The sequence below is a fragment of the Zonotrichia albicollis genome, chromosome 11 (assembly GCF_047830755.1).
Source record: "Zonotrichia albicollis isolate bZonAlb1 chromosome 11, bZonAlb1.hap1, whole genome shotgun sequence".
Classification (NCBI taxonomy): domain Eukaryota; kingdom Metazoa; phylum Chordata; class Aves; order Passeriformes; family Passerellidae; genus Zonotrichia; species Zonotrichia albicollis.
Window position 1 is genome coordinate 670,347 of NC_133829.1, and position 16,023 is coordinate 686,369.

The following is a 16,023-nucleotide window of genomic DNA, read 5'->3' on the forward strand; positions in this document are numbered from 1 at the left end:
GGGACTAGAGGAAGGCTTAATTTCAATGGGATGTGTGTTTTCCTATGAATTTTCCTTCTGCTGGACCTGTTGGCAGTGTAACTGAGCTGGAGGGAAGGATGGTCACACACAGAGTGATTCTCACTCCTGTGCAATCTGCAGGTCTGTGAGCACAGCTCCAGCAGGAACCACCCCAGATTTCAGAGCTGAGGAGGTGATGGATGGACAGGGGCTTTGCAGCAGAGCAGAGGTTCAATCCAGCTGTGCCCAGGGCAGGACAGGGACATCAGCTCCCTCTGAGCAATTCCTACCTCGGGGATTGCTGGCAACCCCTCTGCACTGCACCAGGAACTCAAACCAGGGATGTGCCTCCTGCAGCTCCTTGTTACCCAGGACAGGGCAGTTTGCAGGGGTTAAACTGCAAATAAATGAGCAGCATAGTGAAAATACAGCATTGGTAACCACTGCTGTGGCACAGCATTAAAGGCTGGAGCACCTCATGGGTGTTAATGCCAAATACAAGTGGTTAGACAAACAACCAGGAAATTATGAACTGGCTTTCCTTCTGGTCCACTTCTAGATCTCTGCTAATTCCAGTGTTAGACTGGAGTTGGAGCTCAGAAATTTTAATTGCCAAGTATCCATTAAGTGGGAAGCATTCATATAGCTCCAATAGCTACTACTGGTACCACCTTCAAACCCCAGCTAACCCTAGATTAGCTGGAAATCAGCAATTTCCTTATCTGTGAACATATCAGCAGTCAGCTCACACTTGTGCTCAAGAGAGTTTCTGTAAATTCTGAGTTTCTGAAGAGCAGCTTGTCTTGGCTCATTTAGGATTGTACTGCTTACAGCATTATACTAATTATAGATGTAATTGTTTCTTTCATGACTGACACACAAATTAATACTAAGACAATCTGAATAAAGCTTCAAAATACAGCTTAAAATCTCACATATTGCCCCAGAGTTTCTGGGGAATGACACTGCCAGGGCTGAGGAAAACTCTCCCCACCAACTGTTCAAATTGTGTTTCCTTTGTTAAATCTGGGATCCCTTGTGGGGTGTGAGGGATGGGAAGCACTCCTACCTGTAGTAGTCCAGGTAAGTGTAGAGCAGGTACTGCAGGCTGTGCTCCAGGCAGTGCAGGACAAACTGAGCGTGGAAGTCCAGGCCACTGGCAGAGCTGTATTTTGGAACAGGGTGAGGATTCTGCAGGACTCCTCCCAGGCACGACAACCTCTGGAGCAGCAGCTCAAAATCTTCCAGCTCAGAAGGGACAAAAATTCCCTTTCTGTCAGGAAAAAGCACAGACACTGATCACACAGCTCTCTTTGACAAGCTCTGATGGGCGTTCCCAGCTCGGAATTAGAGCAGACCTTTCCCTCCTAGGGATTAATTCCCTGCAGAGGCAAACACAGAGTGCCAGAATCCACCTGCCTGTGCCCCACAACACTGTGGTTACTGCAGGGCACTGCCCAGAGCAGGTAAATGCTCAGCATTCCCTCCCTGGCATTAAAGTGGGCTTCAGTAATATAACCCCTGACACATCCAAGGGCTGAGGGAGGAGTGCTCCTGCTCTCATGGCTCTTACTGTTGGCAGATAAGTGAAAGCAGGAGACTAAAATCACATTTATCAATGGATTTGTGCTGTTTCCAAAAAGAGCAGTATAAAAGCTAATATGTACCAAGGATTTTATGTCTGATTTTGGTTTCACACAGGAAGGAGAGAGAGCGTGAAGCCTTGGGGGCCCTACCTGGCCAGCTTGTTGAGGATGTCCTGTCTCATGTAGGGGCTGCACAGAGTGCTCCTGTCCACGATGTCAGGGCTCAGGGGGGGCCAGGCAGCGCTGCCACACGGAGCCTGGCTGGGCTCTGCCTCCTCAATCCAGGAACAAATCCTCAGCCAGTCATGCTGGGCTGTCGCGTGCATCCAGAGCACCTCAGCACTGCAGCTCTTGAGCTCTGTGTTTCAAAAAGGCAAATGGATGGAACCAGCACACACAAACACTCCTGAGGGAAATGCTGGTGCTCTCTTACACAGAACTGTGCAATGGTTTGGGCTGGGACCTTAAAGAGCATCCAGTTCCTTGGGCAGGGACACCTCCCACTGTCCCAGGTGGTTCCAAACCCCATCCAACCTGGCCTTGGGCACTGCCAGGGATCCAGGGGCAGCCCTACAGCCACAGCTGCTCTGGGCACCTGTGCCAGGGCCTGCCCACCCTCCCAGGGAACAATTCCCAATTCCCAATATCCCATCCAGCCCTGCCCTCTGACAGTGGGAGCCATCCCCTGCGTCCTGCCCCTCCAGGTATCTATTCTTAATAAACAGTAGCCATGGGATCAAGGGTGTTGTTCCAGGTTTTGGAGGCTCATGTTGGCAGAACTGGAAGCAGTTTCCAGGACAGAGGGTGGCAGAGGGTGGCATTCACACGAGGCAAATCCCTTCCAGCTAACTCCAAACCCCTCTCCACAGGGAGAGCCCAGACCCAGGATGGAACAGGGTGAACCCCATCAGGGTGAACCCCACCAGGATGGAACAGGGTGAGTCCCACCAGGGTGGAACAGGGTGAAACCCCACCAGGGTGGAACAGGGTGAAACCCCACCAGGATGGAACAGGGTGAAACCCCACCAGGATGGAACAGGGTGAAACCCCACCAGGGTGGAACAGGGTGAAACCCCACCAGGATGGAACAGGGTGAAACCCCACCAGGATGGAACAGGGTGAAACCCCACCAGGGTGGAACAGGGTGAAACCCCACCAGGGTGGAACAGAGTGAGCCCCACCAGGATGGAACAGGGTGAAACCCCACCAGGATGGAACAGGGTGAAACCCCACCAGGATGGCACAGGGTGAGCCCCACCAGGATGGAACAGGGTGAGCCCCACCAGGGTGGAACAGGGTGAGCCCCAGTGCCACCCCCTGTGAGTGGCACACCCAGTGGCCCCTGTGGCCCTGTCCCAGAGCCCCCCATGGCCCAGCACTTGCCTTGCTGTGCTCTCCAGGGCAGCAGCACCATGTCCTGCAGCAGGGGCTCCCAGCAGAGGGCCCAGCTGAGGGTCAGGGTGAGCCGGGGGGCGCCGGGGCTGCCCCAGCCCAGCTGGGAGCCCAGCACTGCCCGGGGCCCAGCGAGCTCCTGCTGCCTCCTCCAGCTGCTGCACCTGCAACACCAGGATGGGTCAGGGGCTGGGGGCTTCAGAAGGAAAGAACTGCCTGTTTTCCCAACAAATTATCAGTATCATAACAGCTTTACCTTCATTTAGCTGTAACATTATTTTCTAGGTTATTTAGCTTGCTGTATTAAAGACATCATAGATCAAAACCAGAGCAAACATCTGAACACGAATAATTGAGTGGTAATTCTAATATTATTATTAAAAATGCTTCCTTTGAAGCAGGAGAGCTCTGTCACCCCCACGATAGTTTGTCATGACTCACACAGCAGTGTGTCACGAGAGAACATGACAGCAACTGCCACAAAAACGAGAAAATTACTCAGTCCCCACACTGACTCTGATTTCTGCAAATGAACGCCAGCGTGAAATTAATGAAATTAAATTTGTTAGTGCAGTAAATCTCACAGAATGTACAATCCAGCACATTTTAAAACCCATTAATGCTATTAATTAATAATTAAAATTAATAACCCACATTACCTGGAAAGAGCCTGAGTCTCTTTGTTTTCCTGGAAGGATTCTGAGTAGAAGCTTTCAACCTGATGCACAAAGTCAATCATTTTCTTCTCTTTTTCAGAAAAGTAATTTTCTTCTTGTAAGACTTTCACCTTTAATTCAAATTAAAGCGTTACCTCCACCTGTTAAAATATTGCCTCCAATTGCCCTCAATTCTTATCTATCTTTAATCTATTCAAGCAGTAAATGATCCTGCAAGTGCAAACAATTAACCAGCTGTAGGGAAACAATTCTGGAGGCAGAGGGGAATGCACTTAAGTGACAAGAGGACTCAGACTGCGTGAGAGAAGCGGATCAGAGCAAGGAATGACACTGCAGCAGCTCTGTGGTTTAACTGTAGGTGCAGAGGGACAGGGATGCTGCAGGAATGCCATCAGGAGGGTGCAGTGCAAGCCCTGGCTGCCTCTGCTCTGAACGTCAGGGCAGTCAGGGGTTTCTTGTCAGATTAAGCTTTTTTCTGACCCAGAGATGGGGCAGCTGAGAGGTGTTCAATAACTTTTAGTCCATTTTCAGTCTCATGTGAAGGATGAGACAATACACATGTTATAACTCACACCATCACAATCAGAAGCCAACTATTTCCTAATTACACTAGAAGTGTTTCTTGGCCTATCAGCTTTTACCGCAGTATACTGTAAATACCTTAAAGTAAATAATCTAAAATTACCCCTTGTAAATCCTACCGCAATACACCCTTCATAGCTCCATTTCTCTAAAACATCTAGTCTTATTTATAAGACTATCCTTTGAAACTTGTTTTTAGTTCCATTTCTCTCTCAACAGTATCTATCCTATTCCATAACATCTCTAAGTCAGCATTTCTTATCTCAAAGTTCACATACAAACACACACCACGTGAGCCTTCTATGAAACTTTGAAAATTTTCTATAATTTTGTATTTCCCAGAGCTTCCCTCAGCTCAAAGGTGGGCAAGGCTGCAGGGCTGGAGCCAGGCAGCCCTTGCTGCACTCACCAGGAGCTCCCTGACGTGCCTGTCCTGGGTGTGCAAGCAGATCTTGTGCAGCTCCTGCTTCACGTCCAAGCCCTGCCACAGAGGCCCACACAATGCACTGCTCACATCAGCACAGAACGATGAACACGGCAGCTTTTCCCCCAGAGCACACAGCCCTGACAGCAGGCTTGTGCCAGCCCTGCACCGGCTCCTGCAGGGACGTCCCTGCTGTCCCCAAACCCTGCTGTCCCCATCCCAGGGATGTCCCTGCTGTCCCCAAACCCTGCTGTCCCCATCCCAGGGATGTCCCTGCTGTCCCCAAACCCTGCTGTCCCCAAACACAGGGATGTCCCTGCTGTCCCCAAACCCAGGGACGTCCCTGCTGTCCCCAAACCCTGTGTCCCCAAACCCAGGGATGTCCCCGCTGTCCCCAAACCCTGTGTCCCCATCCCAGGGATGTCCCTGCTGTCCCCAAACCCTGTGTCCCCACCCCAGGGATGTCCCTGCTGTCCCCAAACCCTGCTGTCCCCACCCCAGGGATGTCCCTGCTGTCCCCACCCCAGGGATGTCCCCGCTGTCCCCAAACCCAGGGATGTCCCCATCCCAGGGATGTCCCTGCTGTCCCCAATCCCAGGGATGTCCCTGCTGTCCCCACCCCAGGGATGTCCCCGCTGTCCCCAAACCCAGGGATGTCCCCATCCCAGGGATGTCCCTGCTGTCCCCAATCCCAGGGATGTCCCTGCTGTCCCCAATCCCAGGGATGTCCCTGCTGTCCCCAAACCCTGTCACCCCTCTCCAGAGCCGCCCTTTCTCTGCTGCTCAGCCAGCACGCAGCCCCAGCCAGGCTCCCCCAAACCAGCCGTTCCCACTGCAATCCCCCCCATTTCTGGGGAACCAACCCGAGGCTCCCCGTGCCCTGCTCAGTCCCAAGCACCCCAAACACCTCTCACCATGTTCCTCAGCAGCTCTGAGGCCTCCCTGGTGCTGCCCCTCAGCAGGCAGTCATAGACCAGGCTCAAGCCTGTCTGCAGAAACTCCTGCAGACTCTCAGCAGGGTGTTTCTGCCTTCTGAAGAAGATCTGGGCCTCGGGTATTTTGTTGCTTAGGATGGCCTCAGCAATGACTTCCTAAAGGGAAAAACATGGAACAAACTACATCATCCCTGTGCTGATTTTCTTTCCCAGTACTTTAAGTTATTTCCATAGAAATTATCTCCTTATATAAACTTCATCACAGCAGCAAGAACTGGGTTGCTGGTTTTCACCTCTGGAGTCAGTTTTTCCCATTTTTGGCTCTCTTCTATCTCAGGCAGGTCCTCATCCAGCTCAGCTCCGTGCCCTGGGGTCACTGCTGGGTGAGGGTATCTCCTCAGGAACTTCCTCAGCTTAATGATGTAATCAGTTAAAATATCTGCAGCCTTCTGCAGGAACTCATCAGGCTCTGCCAAAAGCAACCAAGACCTCAGTTAACTGGGAATGAACAGGCAGGATTTTAATGTTTAGCAATGCTGAATTAACAAATGTGCTGATTATGATTAATAAACAGACACCCCTCAGAGGGAAGAGCACATAACTCTGTCCCCTGTGCAGGCAGTGACAGCCCAGCACCCTGTCAGGACACAGGACACAGCCCCACAGAGCTCCCTGCCCTCACTGAGGGGTTTTCCTGCCCAGGGACCAGTAAAGCAGAACTGAAATTTTGTATTAACCCCACCAATTATTAGTCAGGTAAGGCCAATCTAAAACAGAGCAATGAACATCTTTCACTCAGTTCTAGTATCTTTATGTTAAACCCAGGTAAGCTTTTAATTTAAAGAATTAGCAGTTCTTACTTAAACAATGACACACGACTAGCTGTGAGGCAGCAGGAGTGCTCTTACCCTCTGTGTGCACAAAGATCTCCTCCAGCTGCTTGGTGAGGAAAGCCAGGGCGAGGTTCAGGAGCTGCTCAGAGAAGGGTTTGCTGTGGGGCTCCATATCATTGTCCTGGATTGCTGAGCACAGCAAGTCCAGAGCTGGCCTGAGCTCCTCCAGACCTGCAATGGTTCCACAAACAGCCCACACATCAGCACTGAGCCATGGGGAGAGGGATGAAATGAACCCTGAGCAGCTGAGGTTCCTCACTCACTTCTCAGGTAGGACTGGGAGGCAGCAGCCCCAGGGCAGGCTGCAGACAGACTGAAAACACTTTCTTTGCTTTTCAAAAACAAGTCCACCGTGTCCAGCTGGCGATTCTCCAAACCTGCCTGGACAAACACAAACACAACAATTAAGCATGGACTTACACCCATACACTGTGCACTTACTCCAGCCTCAGTGACACAGAAACCAGAGGGGATTTAAACTCTGTGTGCAGCCTGCAGTAACCAGGGGACCTGCACAGTGCCTCTGCTCCAGCCCTGCCCTGATCTCCACACACAAAACGTTACTGCAGCAATATGAAGTACATACTATGAGAATCAGGATGCTGAATAAGCTTACAGCAATTTTGTAAGAGCAGCACAAGAAACACAGAAATCTAGATCCAAGGATTTCTTTTCATATTTAACATTTTGCAAGGGGACAAAAACTGCTGCAGAAACTGGCAAAATTGCTTTTGAGTCCAATTAAGAGAGACTTTTGAGCACTGCTCTGTTCTCTTTTATTTCATTAATGTGCATTCACTTTGCTGCTGTACTTCTTCCTTTGGGTTACTCATCTGCTTGGGGTTTTGCTGTTTATTCAATAACTAAACCACTTTCTTTTGCCCCTAGGTTTGAGGCACACTTTTAATTGTGTCTAAACCCACACTGGCATTGCTAAACTGCATTCAATGCTTGGAATGCAGGGTTTGTTATTTGCAGGACAGCTTGCAAACAACAGGCAGCTTTCCTCACCTCGAGGGCATGGATGGGAATGGAGCACCTCTCCCAGCCATTGAGGTGGCACAGGGAATCCACGACCCCAGCACTGCCAAACATCATCAGCCTGGTCAGGAACTCCTCCTGAGTGACCCCAAACAGCACCAGGGACAGACCACACTCTGAAGGACACAACCAAGGCACTATGAAAGGCACAGCAGCCCCTTTATGGCAGCAGCTCCCTTTGGATTTCCCCAGGCAGGAACACGATGGAAGTCACCCACCAGCAGCCAGGTAAAACACTAGAACCCCCAAAGCAGCTCTCAGGACAGTTTGTGGGCCCTCACCTGTCAGCAGCAGACACAGGGGCAGCTCTGCACTGCACTCCACATAGGCACTGCTCCTGCCAAAGTGGGAACACGTCACGCCCTGGGACTCGAAATCCCAGAGCGCCACAGTCAGCCCCATGTCCTGTGCCTGCCCCACAAACACAGCCTTGGCTCCAGTCACCAGCTTGCACTCCAGTCCCACCATGTCCTGCGCTGCTCCCACGGGGATTTGTGCCCACTGCTGTCCTGCAGCCCCAGGCTGCCCTTGGAGAGCTGGGGAAGCTGCCCAAGTGACAGCCCGGGGGACAAAGGCCACCATCCTCTCTGGATCCTCACAAACTTCAGGATCGTGATCTTCCAGATGGGTAAAAAACTGATACCAAGGCAAATTCAGGTTGTTCACCAAATGTGGAGAGCCTGGTGTTCTTCTCCTCCTGACTCTGTCCCACAGTGAGGACAGGTGCGCCTTCCAGGACCTGCCAAGGGCACAGAGTCACCTTAACACCAGGTATTGCCCCAGGAACAGGGCAGGTAAAGCTTTCTCAGTTAGATAAAATGCACTTAGAGCTCATAAAATCCATCCAGCATCCTGCATTTTAACCTTACCACAGCCTCTTTATTTGTATTTAAATACCACCTGCAGCCAAGATGAGTGACCACAGCTGGATCAGCTGACAACATCCATGTCCAGCATTTCTAGTGAAAACTTTTCCTCACAGAAAATGCCAAGTAAAAAATAGCAGAACAGGCAGTTATAGAGAGTTATATATAGATTATAGTTATAGATAGTTATATATAAATGTTCTACTATTTTTAATTGGTAACAAATAGTTATTAATTACACAACCATCTAACACAATTAACTCCAGGACTGAACCTTTCTCATCTACACACCAAGTTATAACTGACATGCATTATTAGTACCAATGCTCTAAGACTCCCAGGTAACCCCCAAGCAGCAATCCCTATTTGGAAGCTGTCCAATGCCACACCTAAAGCTCTCTTGGTCCACCCCAAATCAAAACATTTACAGCAGAATGGCTGATTTTACCTGTCCCAACTACAAGTGAAAACACAGCCCAGCAGTTTGTTATCAGTGATGCAAAGAAGGCAAAGGCCAGCCTGTGTCAGGAGCTCTCCCCCCTGTACCTGTCTGTGCGGAAGGGCAGCGGCAGGAGCTCCATGCTGTGCTCAGAACTGGCCAGCTCATCCTCGTCCAGCCCCTCTGCAGGCTTCACTGGCAGATTTTCAGGATCTCTCTTACAGAACAAATGTTCAGGGAACTGTCTGTAAAGAAATAAATACGAAATTTCACCTTGCTCAGATGATTTAAGATGCTTTTTTTCATGTTTAACTCCTCCAGCAGCTCTGGGTGCAGTTTTCTCTCAGGGTAACAGGTGAGCCATCAAAACCTGATGCTCCTTCCTTTGAGGTGGATACCACATCTTCATTACCACCTGGCCCTAATTCATCAAGTACAGCTGTAAGAGCACAGTTTCATAATTCCATTCCCCACAGCATTTCTAAATACCCCTGGCACTGAGAGCACCTCATCTTCCTGGAAACAACATGATGGGCAAGACTGTTTATCCACTCATTAACACACAGATTAAAACAAAGAGATGTTATAGACACAGTTTCCTTTGTGACAGAGAATAAATTAGAGCAAGCAATGCAAGGACAATATTTAAACAAAGAGGGAATTTCTGCTCTGGCACAGAAGTCAGAGTGAAAAGCTGCCAGCGCCCCAGTGAGGACCGGCCCAGAATTGAGGAGCTGGGAGGCTCAGGGAGCCCAGAGCCCAGAGCTGTACCTGAAGTAGGTGTTGAGCTGCACAGCCAGGGCCCAGTGGCTGCTGTTGGTCACCACGGCCGTGCTGAGGTCAGGGGACACTGCCAGGGCAGCCAGGGGGGACACAGGGGCTGGGCCCTGCCCCTGCCCAGCCCCCAGGGCTACACCCACCTTCCCCAGGCCGGCACCATCACAGCAGTCAAACATGTCTGCAAGCAGCATCAAGGAAAAGCCCAGGCCTGGAGGGAACGACAGAGCGGTGACACAGCAGGGCAAGGTGCTGAGTTTGGGCTCCAGGAGCAGGGAAAGGCAAGCTGGCTTCCCTGTGCTCTAATGGGCCAGAGGAGATGAGCAGGGACAGGTTAATGCCAGCAGCTGGTGGAGCTGACAGGCCTGAGCCCCCGCTCATCCCAGCACCAGGCTCCCTGGGAGCCTGCAAATCATTTCTGGTTTAATTCAGCCATGAGGCGACAGCAGAGGTCAGCCTGCTATACACAGACCCATGAATCAAACCCTCAGTGAAACCCATAAACCCAGCTCTGCAGCGGGAAACCCTGCACACACAGCTGTGGCACTTCTCTACAACAACCAGGATTTGGCTGCACAACCTTCTCTGCAGGCACCACTTAAATGCCTGTAAAGAAATTTCTGCTCAGCCCTGACAGCAGAGAAAAGCAGCTTTGCTCTTCCAGACGATTTTCCCTGACCTCTCCTGCAAAGGATACAAATCCAGCCAGCACTGTCCAACAGGAACAGGATCCCCCTGCAGAAGTGGGAGTCTGCAATCCTCCCCACAGCTCCTGCAGGCAGGGCCAGGGGGAAGCAGCCACAGGGCTCTGGGGCTGAGCCCTCCCCAGGAAAGGCCAGGTGCACAAGGAGAAACTGGTTGAGCAGAAGTTTGCACTTGTTGTTTCCAAAAGACAGAATCTTCACAGAAGAAATTGAAGGCAAACCTGGAAATTTAAAGATATTTAAATTTTGGATTACAGCCAGCTAGACTTTTGATTTGTAAAGGAATCTCATGAAAAATGACAGCTCAAATTCATTGCCCCAGTTCCCATCCTAACAGAAGCTGGGATGGTTTGTTTTAAATCTCACTTTCTGTGCCAGGGGCACTAATTCTAGAACAATTTCCCAAAACTTTTTATGTGGCTTTTTCAGTGGACAATACTATGAAAAACATAAAAAATCAGCACAAAATAGGATTTCAGTCAGCACTGAGAAGAAAAGCTACAAACTTTGGAAATACAATATTTCAGGAAGGGAGACTGTTTAGGAACATGTAAAACACCAAAGGCTCATTCTAACTGCACATTATGTTTGCTAATCATAAAATACAAGGTTAAATGTTTAATTAGTCTTTGCAGGGTTATTGATGAGCCTTATCTCCCTTTACTTCCCATCAGTCCCAATATTAAAGTTAAAATTTGAGAGAGCAGGGTCGCATATATCTTATTAAAATTCATTTTTAACTTTGTATCACTCAAACACGACCCTACAAGAGTTTAATTCCTTCTGGCAATGTCACCTTTGAACACAGAAATGTCCCCATTATTTTTAAAGTCTGTGAATCCTGCTGATCCCATTGGAGCAGTGGGGAGGTAACTGAAATTCCCTGGTGCTCCATCCCACCAGGAGCAGCAGAACCAGGGCTGCAGTATTTCACACATGCCAACATTGCAATTTACTCACTGATATTTTTATCTTCAAGGAGCTTTTTCAGCGTCTCTGCCTCACAACTGTGCAGGGAATTGGGGTTGTGTTTTCCATCTTCTACGTTGAACTCATAGACAAACAGGTCATGGCTTTGAGCAAGAGCCAGCAGCTTTGTCTTGTTGGACTGCGAACCATCCTCTTCTGAGCTGTCCCACAGGAAGCTGAAGTGAAACATTCAGGGAGGTTATGGCTTTATTCCCTGTCCCCATTGCCCAGGCTGACCATTCTGGGTGTGCACTGACTGGGGACACCGCCTTCACTTCATCCTTGAAACCCCTGCTGCCACCCTGGACCCCCAGCACTGAGCTGCTTCATCCCTGGCAGGACACAGCCTGAGGAAGCCCAGCTCCTCTTCCTCTTCCTCCTCTCCAGGATAAAGGGGTTCCATACTCTCCATTTTTCACTCCAAGCCACCCAGGACACCGGGGCTGCTCTGCCTCAGGAGAGCACCAGCACAAGGAGAGCAGAACACACTGTCCATTCCACTTCCCATTGGGTTTTGGGGCCAAGAACCCCGCCAGGTGTGTCACACCTGCTCCGTGGTGATGGGGAGGGGACAGAGAGCGAGTGGCTCAGCACGGGGCAGGGCAAACCAGAGAGCAGAGCCTGGGACAGCACTGACACACTGCCCAGCCCCGGAATGTGCCAGGCCAGGCTGGGCACCGGGGCCGGGAGCAGCCTGGCACAGCGGCAGTGTCCCTGCCATGGCCGGGGTGGCACTGGGTGGGATTTAATGTCCCTCACAGCCAAAACAGCTGGGGATTCTGTGTGACACAGAACGTCCGGCTGCTGCTGCCGGACACTGCAGATGCTCAGAACTAAGGCGTGCTTTTGGCTCGGCACGGAAGCTGCCCAAGCAGATGCTGGAGCCACCACGCGTTAAAGCCACCCTGTGTTAAAGCCACCATGTGTTAAAGCCACCATGTGACCGCCGAGTGTCACCCGGGCTGGCCCCGGGCTGCGGGGGAGGCGCAGCACTCGGGACACTGGGGCGTGAAGGGACAGCCCGACAGACAGACAGACAGACACACAGACAAACCCTTCTTGTTTGCTCCGGGATCAGCTGCCGCGAGCACACCCGGCCGGACGGACAGACACCACCCGGCCAGACAGACACACACGACCCGGCAGGACGGACAGACAGAAACCACCCGGCCCCGCCGCGGCTCCGGGAGCGCTCCCGTTGCAGTCCCGCAGCCCCGGCCCGCACTCACTGAGCCCAGGCTCCCGGTACTCACTCAGCCCAGGCTCCCGGCAGCACGCTGCCCCGCTGCCCGGCCCCGCCGGGCCCCAGTGACTCCAGGCGGATGCCGCCGGCCAGCAGCACGGTGCCCAGGGCGTGCCGGGCCCTGCTCAGCCGCACCCGCGCCGCGCCCCGCGGCTGCTCCGAGCGGGGCACCAGCAGCACTCGCAGCTCCGCCGGGGCCCCGGCCGCCGCCATCCTCCGGCCCGGCCTCAGCGCCGCCCGACGCGCCCGGCCCGAGCCGCCGCCATCCCCGCGGGGCCGCCCCTCGTTCCGGTCAGCTGGGCACCGCCGGGCCCGACTACAGCCCCCAGCAGGCACCGCGGAGCAGCAATGCGCGCTGGGAGCTGTAGTTCCCTCAGCCCGCAACTTCAGCAGAGTTTTCTTTATTTTTAAGTTGAATTCCCTGTGTATTTTCTCTGATCTCTGCTGCAGATGGCTCCCCATGGCATTTCTGTGTCCCCACTCTGCAGCAGCGGCTGTCTCGGGGGTCCCTCTATGTCCCGGAGCTGTCTCTCTGCGTCCCGAGGGGTCCTTTTGTGTCCCCACTCTGTGCCCCGGAGCTACCCCGGGGTCACTCCGTGTCGCGGGAGGGTCCCTTTGTGTCCCCACTCCGTGTCCTAGGTCCCCTCTCCGTGTCCCGGGGTCCCTCCGTGTCCCCACTCGCTGTCCCGGGCTCTCTCCGTGATCCGGGATCCCTCTGTGCCCCCTCTCCATGGCCCCACCCCGGACGCGAGGCCACGCCCCCATGGGCGTTGTTCCCGGTACCTCACCGCCCATTGGCCGGCCCCGGCCCCGCCCCCGGCTGCCATTGGCCGGCGCGGCCCCGCCCAGGCGGAAGCGCGGCGGCCCGCGGGCCGATGGCGGAGCGCGGCCATGGCGCTGGCGCTGGCGCTGCTGTGGCAGGCGCTGGGCCGGGTGTGGCGGAGCCCCGCCAGTAGCGCCCGCCATGCGCCCCCGAGCCGCGCCATGGAGCACGACAGGGCCATGGAGGTCTACGGTGACTGCCGGGGGGCGCGGGGGCCGCGGGGAGAGCCCCGGGTGCGGTGCCGGTTTGCCCTTGGGAGGCTGAGGGGGAACGCGCGGGTCCTGAGGGGCTCGGAGCGCTGAGGGGGCCCCGAGGGGCTGGGCAGGGAGACAGGGGCCGCTTGGCTCGTTGGGATCGCTTGTGGCTTCCAAAGAGTGCAACATCAGCAGTGCTGGAAGGGGTGCTCGTGGAAATCCCTTGTGTGAATCCCAGGGAAGATTCCTTATTGTGCCCCTTGTCTCAGATATAATCCGGACTATCCGGGACCCGGAGAAGCCAAACACTTTGGAAGAACTGGAAGTGGTGACGGAAAACTGCGTGGAAGTGCAGGAGATAGGGGAGGATGAATATCTGGTCATCATCAGGTTTACACCAACAGTACCTCATTGCTCCTTGGCCACTCTCATCGGTGAGATCCATTAATTAGATCACAAACAAAGACAAAGGGGTCCTTGGGGGCTGTCTGGATGCCACCAGTCCCAGTGCAGATTCAGTCTTGCCTTCCTGTGTTCGTTTGATCAGGAATTGCAGCTTAAGAACCCAACACCAGTGCAACCAAACCAAAAACCAAACTGAGCAAAAAAACCCCAAATCCAGAGAAATGGGGACTCCCATGTGTTTGTGTCATGTTAGAGAATCTCTTCAAAGAGACATTCCTCCCAAAACTCTGCTGGGAAGTGATACAGGATTCCTTCTGTGTATTCTCCAACTTACTTCAGTAATGTTATTAATTGAGTTTGTCAACTCTTAAACTTTCAAAAAGAAAAAGAAAGACAACTTTCTGCTTGTCCCCTTTCCCTCTGTGGCTTGTGCTGCTCAAAGTACAAAAGGACACTGTCAGTTACACTGGTTGTTAAACATGGATTCTCTGAAAATGCTCCTAAAACCTTCACTTTTACAGGAAAATCTCTTTTGTGTTCTCTTTGAACAGGCCTTTGTTTAAGAATAAAACTTCAGAGATGTTTGCCTTTTAGACACAAGGTAAAGTGCCTGGTTTGAAGCCTGTGTTAAATTCCATCAATGAATGGCAGCCTCCCTAAATTAAACACAGACCTTTAGACACTTGACCCCAATAATGTAAAGAACACATTAATTACCCCAGGATGGCTGCAGTTGATTTTTGGGTGGTGGTTCTGGTTTTGTAGCTGCTCCCAGCTGAGCCCTGCAAAGGGAGCTCCTGGCAGCAGGGTGACAGCTGTGTGAGTGGGGATGGGGTTTTCCTGCCAGGAGGAAAGTGTCCCACTGCTGTGCTGCCCCTAACCCTGCTGATCTCTCTTGCAGCTGGAAATCTACATTTCTGAGGGCACACATTCCACGGAGGAGGACAGTGAGTAGAGCCTGTGCATGCTGCTGCTTCAGCCTCTTGTGCCCTGTCCTGTGCTGCCCTGCCTCCCCAGGAGCTAACCCCCTGTCAGAGCCTGCAAATGCAGTGGCATCACGGTGTCCCCAGGGCTGTGGTGGCTCTGTGACCACCTGCTGGCTGCTGCTTTGGATTTATAACAAAACCCCCCAGCTCTGGCGGGTATTTGTAACAAAAATTGAGTAACTGACATGAGGAGCTGCCTCAGCTCTTGGCCCCACTGTCCTGAGCTCCCCACACCAAATCTGGAGGTTTCTCAGGCAGGTTTTGCAGGAAAGCTGGCAGGACCTACCTGGGTGTTCTGTCCAGCCAGAGCCAGGCCCTGTCTCAGCAGTGCCCAGAGCATTCAGTGCCTGCCAGAAATGGGGTATTGTGGTTAAAGAGCTGCACACTGAACCTGGCCCACTCATTTACCCTGAATTTCACTCTTGGGTTTGGGACACGCCACTGGAACACCTCACAGCCTATTTCTGAGCTGGAAAAGTGACAGGAATTGTGGTTTCCCGTGGCTGCTTTGTGGTGACTGCGCTTGCCTCTGCCTCTTTCCCCATTTCCCAGCAATGCCCCTCAAAATGCCCTTTCCTGCTGAGCCCCCTGAGCCCCGTGCTGTGTTTTGCAGTCAACAAGCAGATCAACGACAAGGAGAGGGTGGCAGCAGCCATGGAGAACCCGAACCTGCGCGAGATCGTGGAGCAGTGCGTCACCGAGCCCGACTAGGGACACAGCCCCGCTGCAGCCCCAGCTGCTCAAACCAGCAACGCCTCGGGCTTTATACTTGAGTTGTTTTTATCTTCCATGTGGTTTTTTAAAAGAGAAATTGTTTATAAGATAGATTTAAATTATGAGGAATCAGTCTCTAAAGGAAGCCCGGTGTATACTGCTGGGAATTTGTAATTTTTGGTGTCCAGAGGAATATTTTGTGATTCAAAGCAACACATCTGCATTGCCTTTTGAGAGACGTTGTGATACAAATTCAGTTTTGCAAGTTGAATTTCTACATTGTTTCAATCACTGCACTGTAAAAATAAAACAGATTCTTGTACTGAAGTGTTGCTTTCTGGGTCCTGAATTTGTTTTGGTTTTTTCTTAAGGA

At 52.2% G+C, this 16,023-nt stretch overlaps 2 protein-coding genes across 5 annotated transcripts in view; one reads left to right on the forward strand and one right to left on the reverse strand.

The window, feature by feature from the left end:
• SPG11 (SPG11 vesicle trafficking associated, spatacsin) overlaps positions 1 to 12,841 on the reverse strand; it is a 29,806-nt gene extending 16,965 nt beyond the window's left edge. For all 4 annotated transcript variants that reach the window (XM_074549042.1, XM_074549040.1, XM_074549038.1 and 1 more), the window contains exons 1-17: positions 12,539 to 12,841; positions 11,277 to 11,461; positions 10,310 to 10,537; positions 9,607 to 9,793; positions 8,943 to 9,080; positions 7,812 to 8,269; positions 7,501 to 7,646; positions 6,753 to 6,870; positions 6,505 to 6,660; positions 5,890 to 6,065; positions 5,576 to 5,752; positions 4,647 to 4,718; positions 3,638 to 3,765; positions 2,970 to 3,142; positions 1,737 to 1,944; positions 1,070 to 1,273; positions 291 to 397 (exon numbers count right to left, since the gene is read on the reverse strand). In XM_074549042.1, the coding sequence (XP_074405143.1) occupies positions 291 to 397; positions 1,070 to 1,273; positions 1,737 to 1,944; positions 2,970 to 3,142; positions 3,638 to 3,765; positions 4,647 to 4,718; positions 5,576 to 5,752; positions 5,890 to 6,065; positions 6,505 to 6,660; positions 6,753 to 6,870; positions 7,501 to 7,646; positions 7,812 to 8,269; positions 8,943 to 9,080; positions 9,607 to 9,793; positions 10,310 to 10,537; positions 11,277 to 11,461; positions 12,539 to 12,741 (3,064 nt within the window). In that variant the 5' untranslated portion in view covers positions 12,742 to 12,841. The remainder of the gene's footprint in view (positions 1 to 290; positions 398 to 1,069; positions 1,274 to 1,736; positions 1,945 to 2,969; positions 3,143 to 3,637; positions 3,766 to 4,646; positions 4,719 to 5,575; positions 5,753 to 5,889; positions 6,066 to 6,504; positions 6,661 to 6,752; positions 6,871 to 7,500; positions 7,647 to 7,811; positions 8,270 to 8,942; positions 9,081 to 9,606; positions 9,794 to 10,309; positions 10,538 to 11,276; positions 11,462 to 12,538) is intronic.
• A 517-nt stretch (positions 12,842 to 13,358) lies between these two features.
• Positions 13,359 to 15,977, forward strand: CIAO2A (cytosolic iron-sulfur assembly component 2A). Its single transcript, XM_005496083.4, has 5 exons — positions 13,359 to 13,543; positions 13,815 to 13,979; positions 14,502 to 14,551; positions 14,852 to 14,897; positions 15,550 to 15,977. The coding sequence occupies exons 1-5, from the start codon at positions 13,420 to 13,422 to the stop codon at positions 15,645 to 15,647; spliced, it is 483 nt and encodes a 160-aa protein (XP_005496140.1). The 5' UTR covers positions 13,359 to 13,419; the 3' UTR covers positions 15,648 to 15,977.
• Positions 15,978 to 16,023: the final 46 nt, after the last annotated feature.

Coding starts and splice junctions, on each gene's coding strand:
- CIAO2A (XM_005496083.4), top strand. CDS start 13,420: ATGGCGCTGGCGCTGGCGCTGCTGTGGCAGGCGCTGGGCCGGGTGTGG. Junction 13,980..14,501: donor CTCCTTGGCCACTCTCATCG/GTGAGATCCATT, acceptor CTCTTTGAACAG/GCCTTTGTTTAAGAATAAAA. Junction 14,898..15,549: donor ACATTCCACGGAGGAGGACA/GTGAGTAGAGCC, acceptor TGTGTTTTGCAG/TCAACAAGCAGATCAACGAC.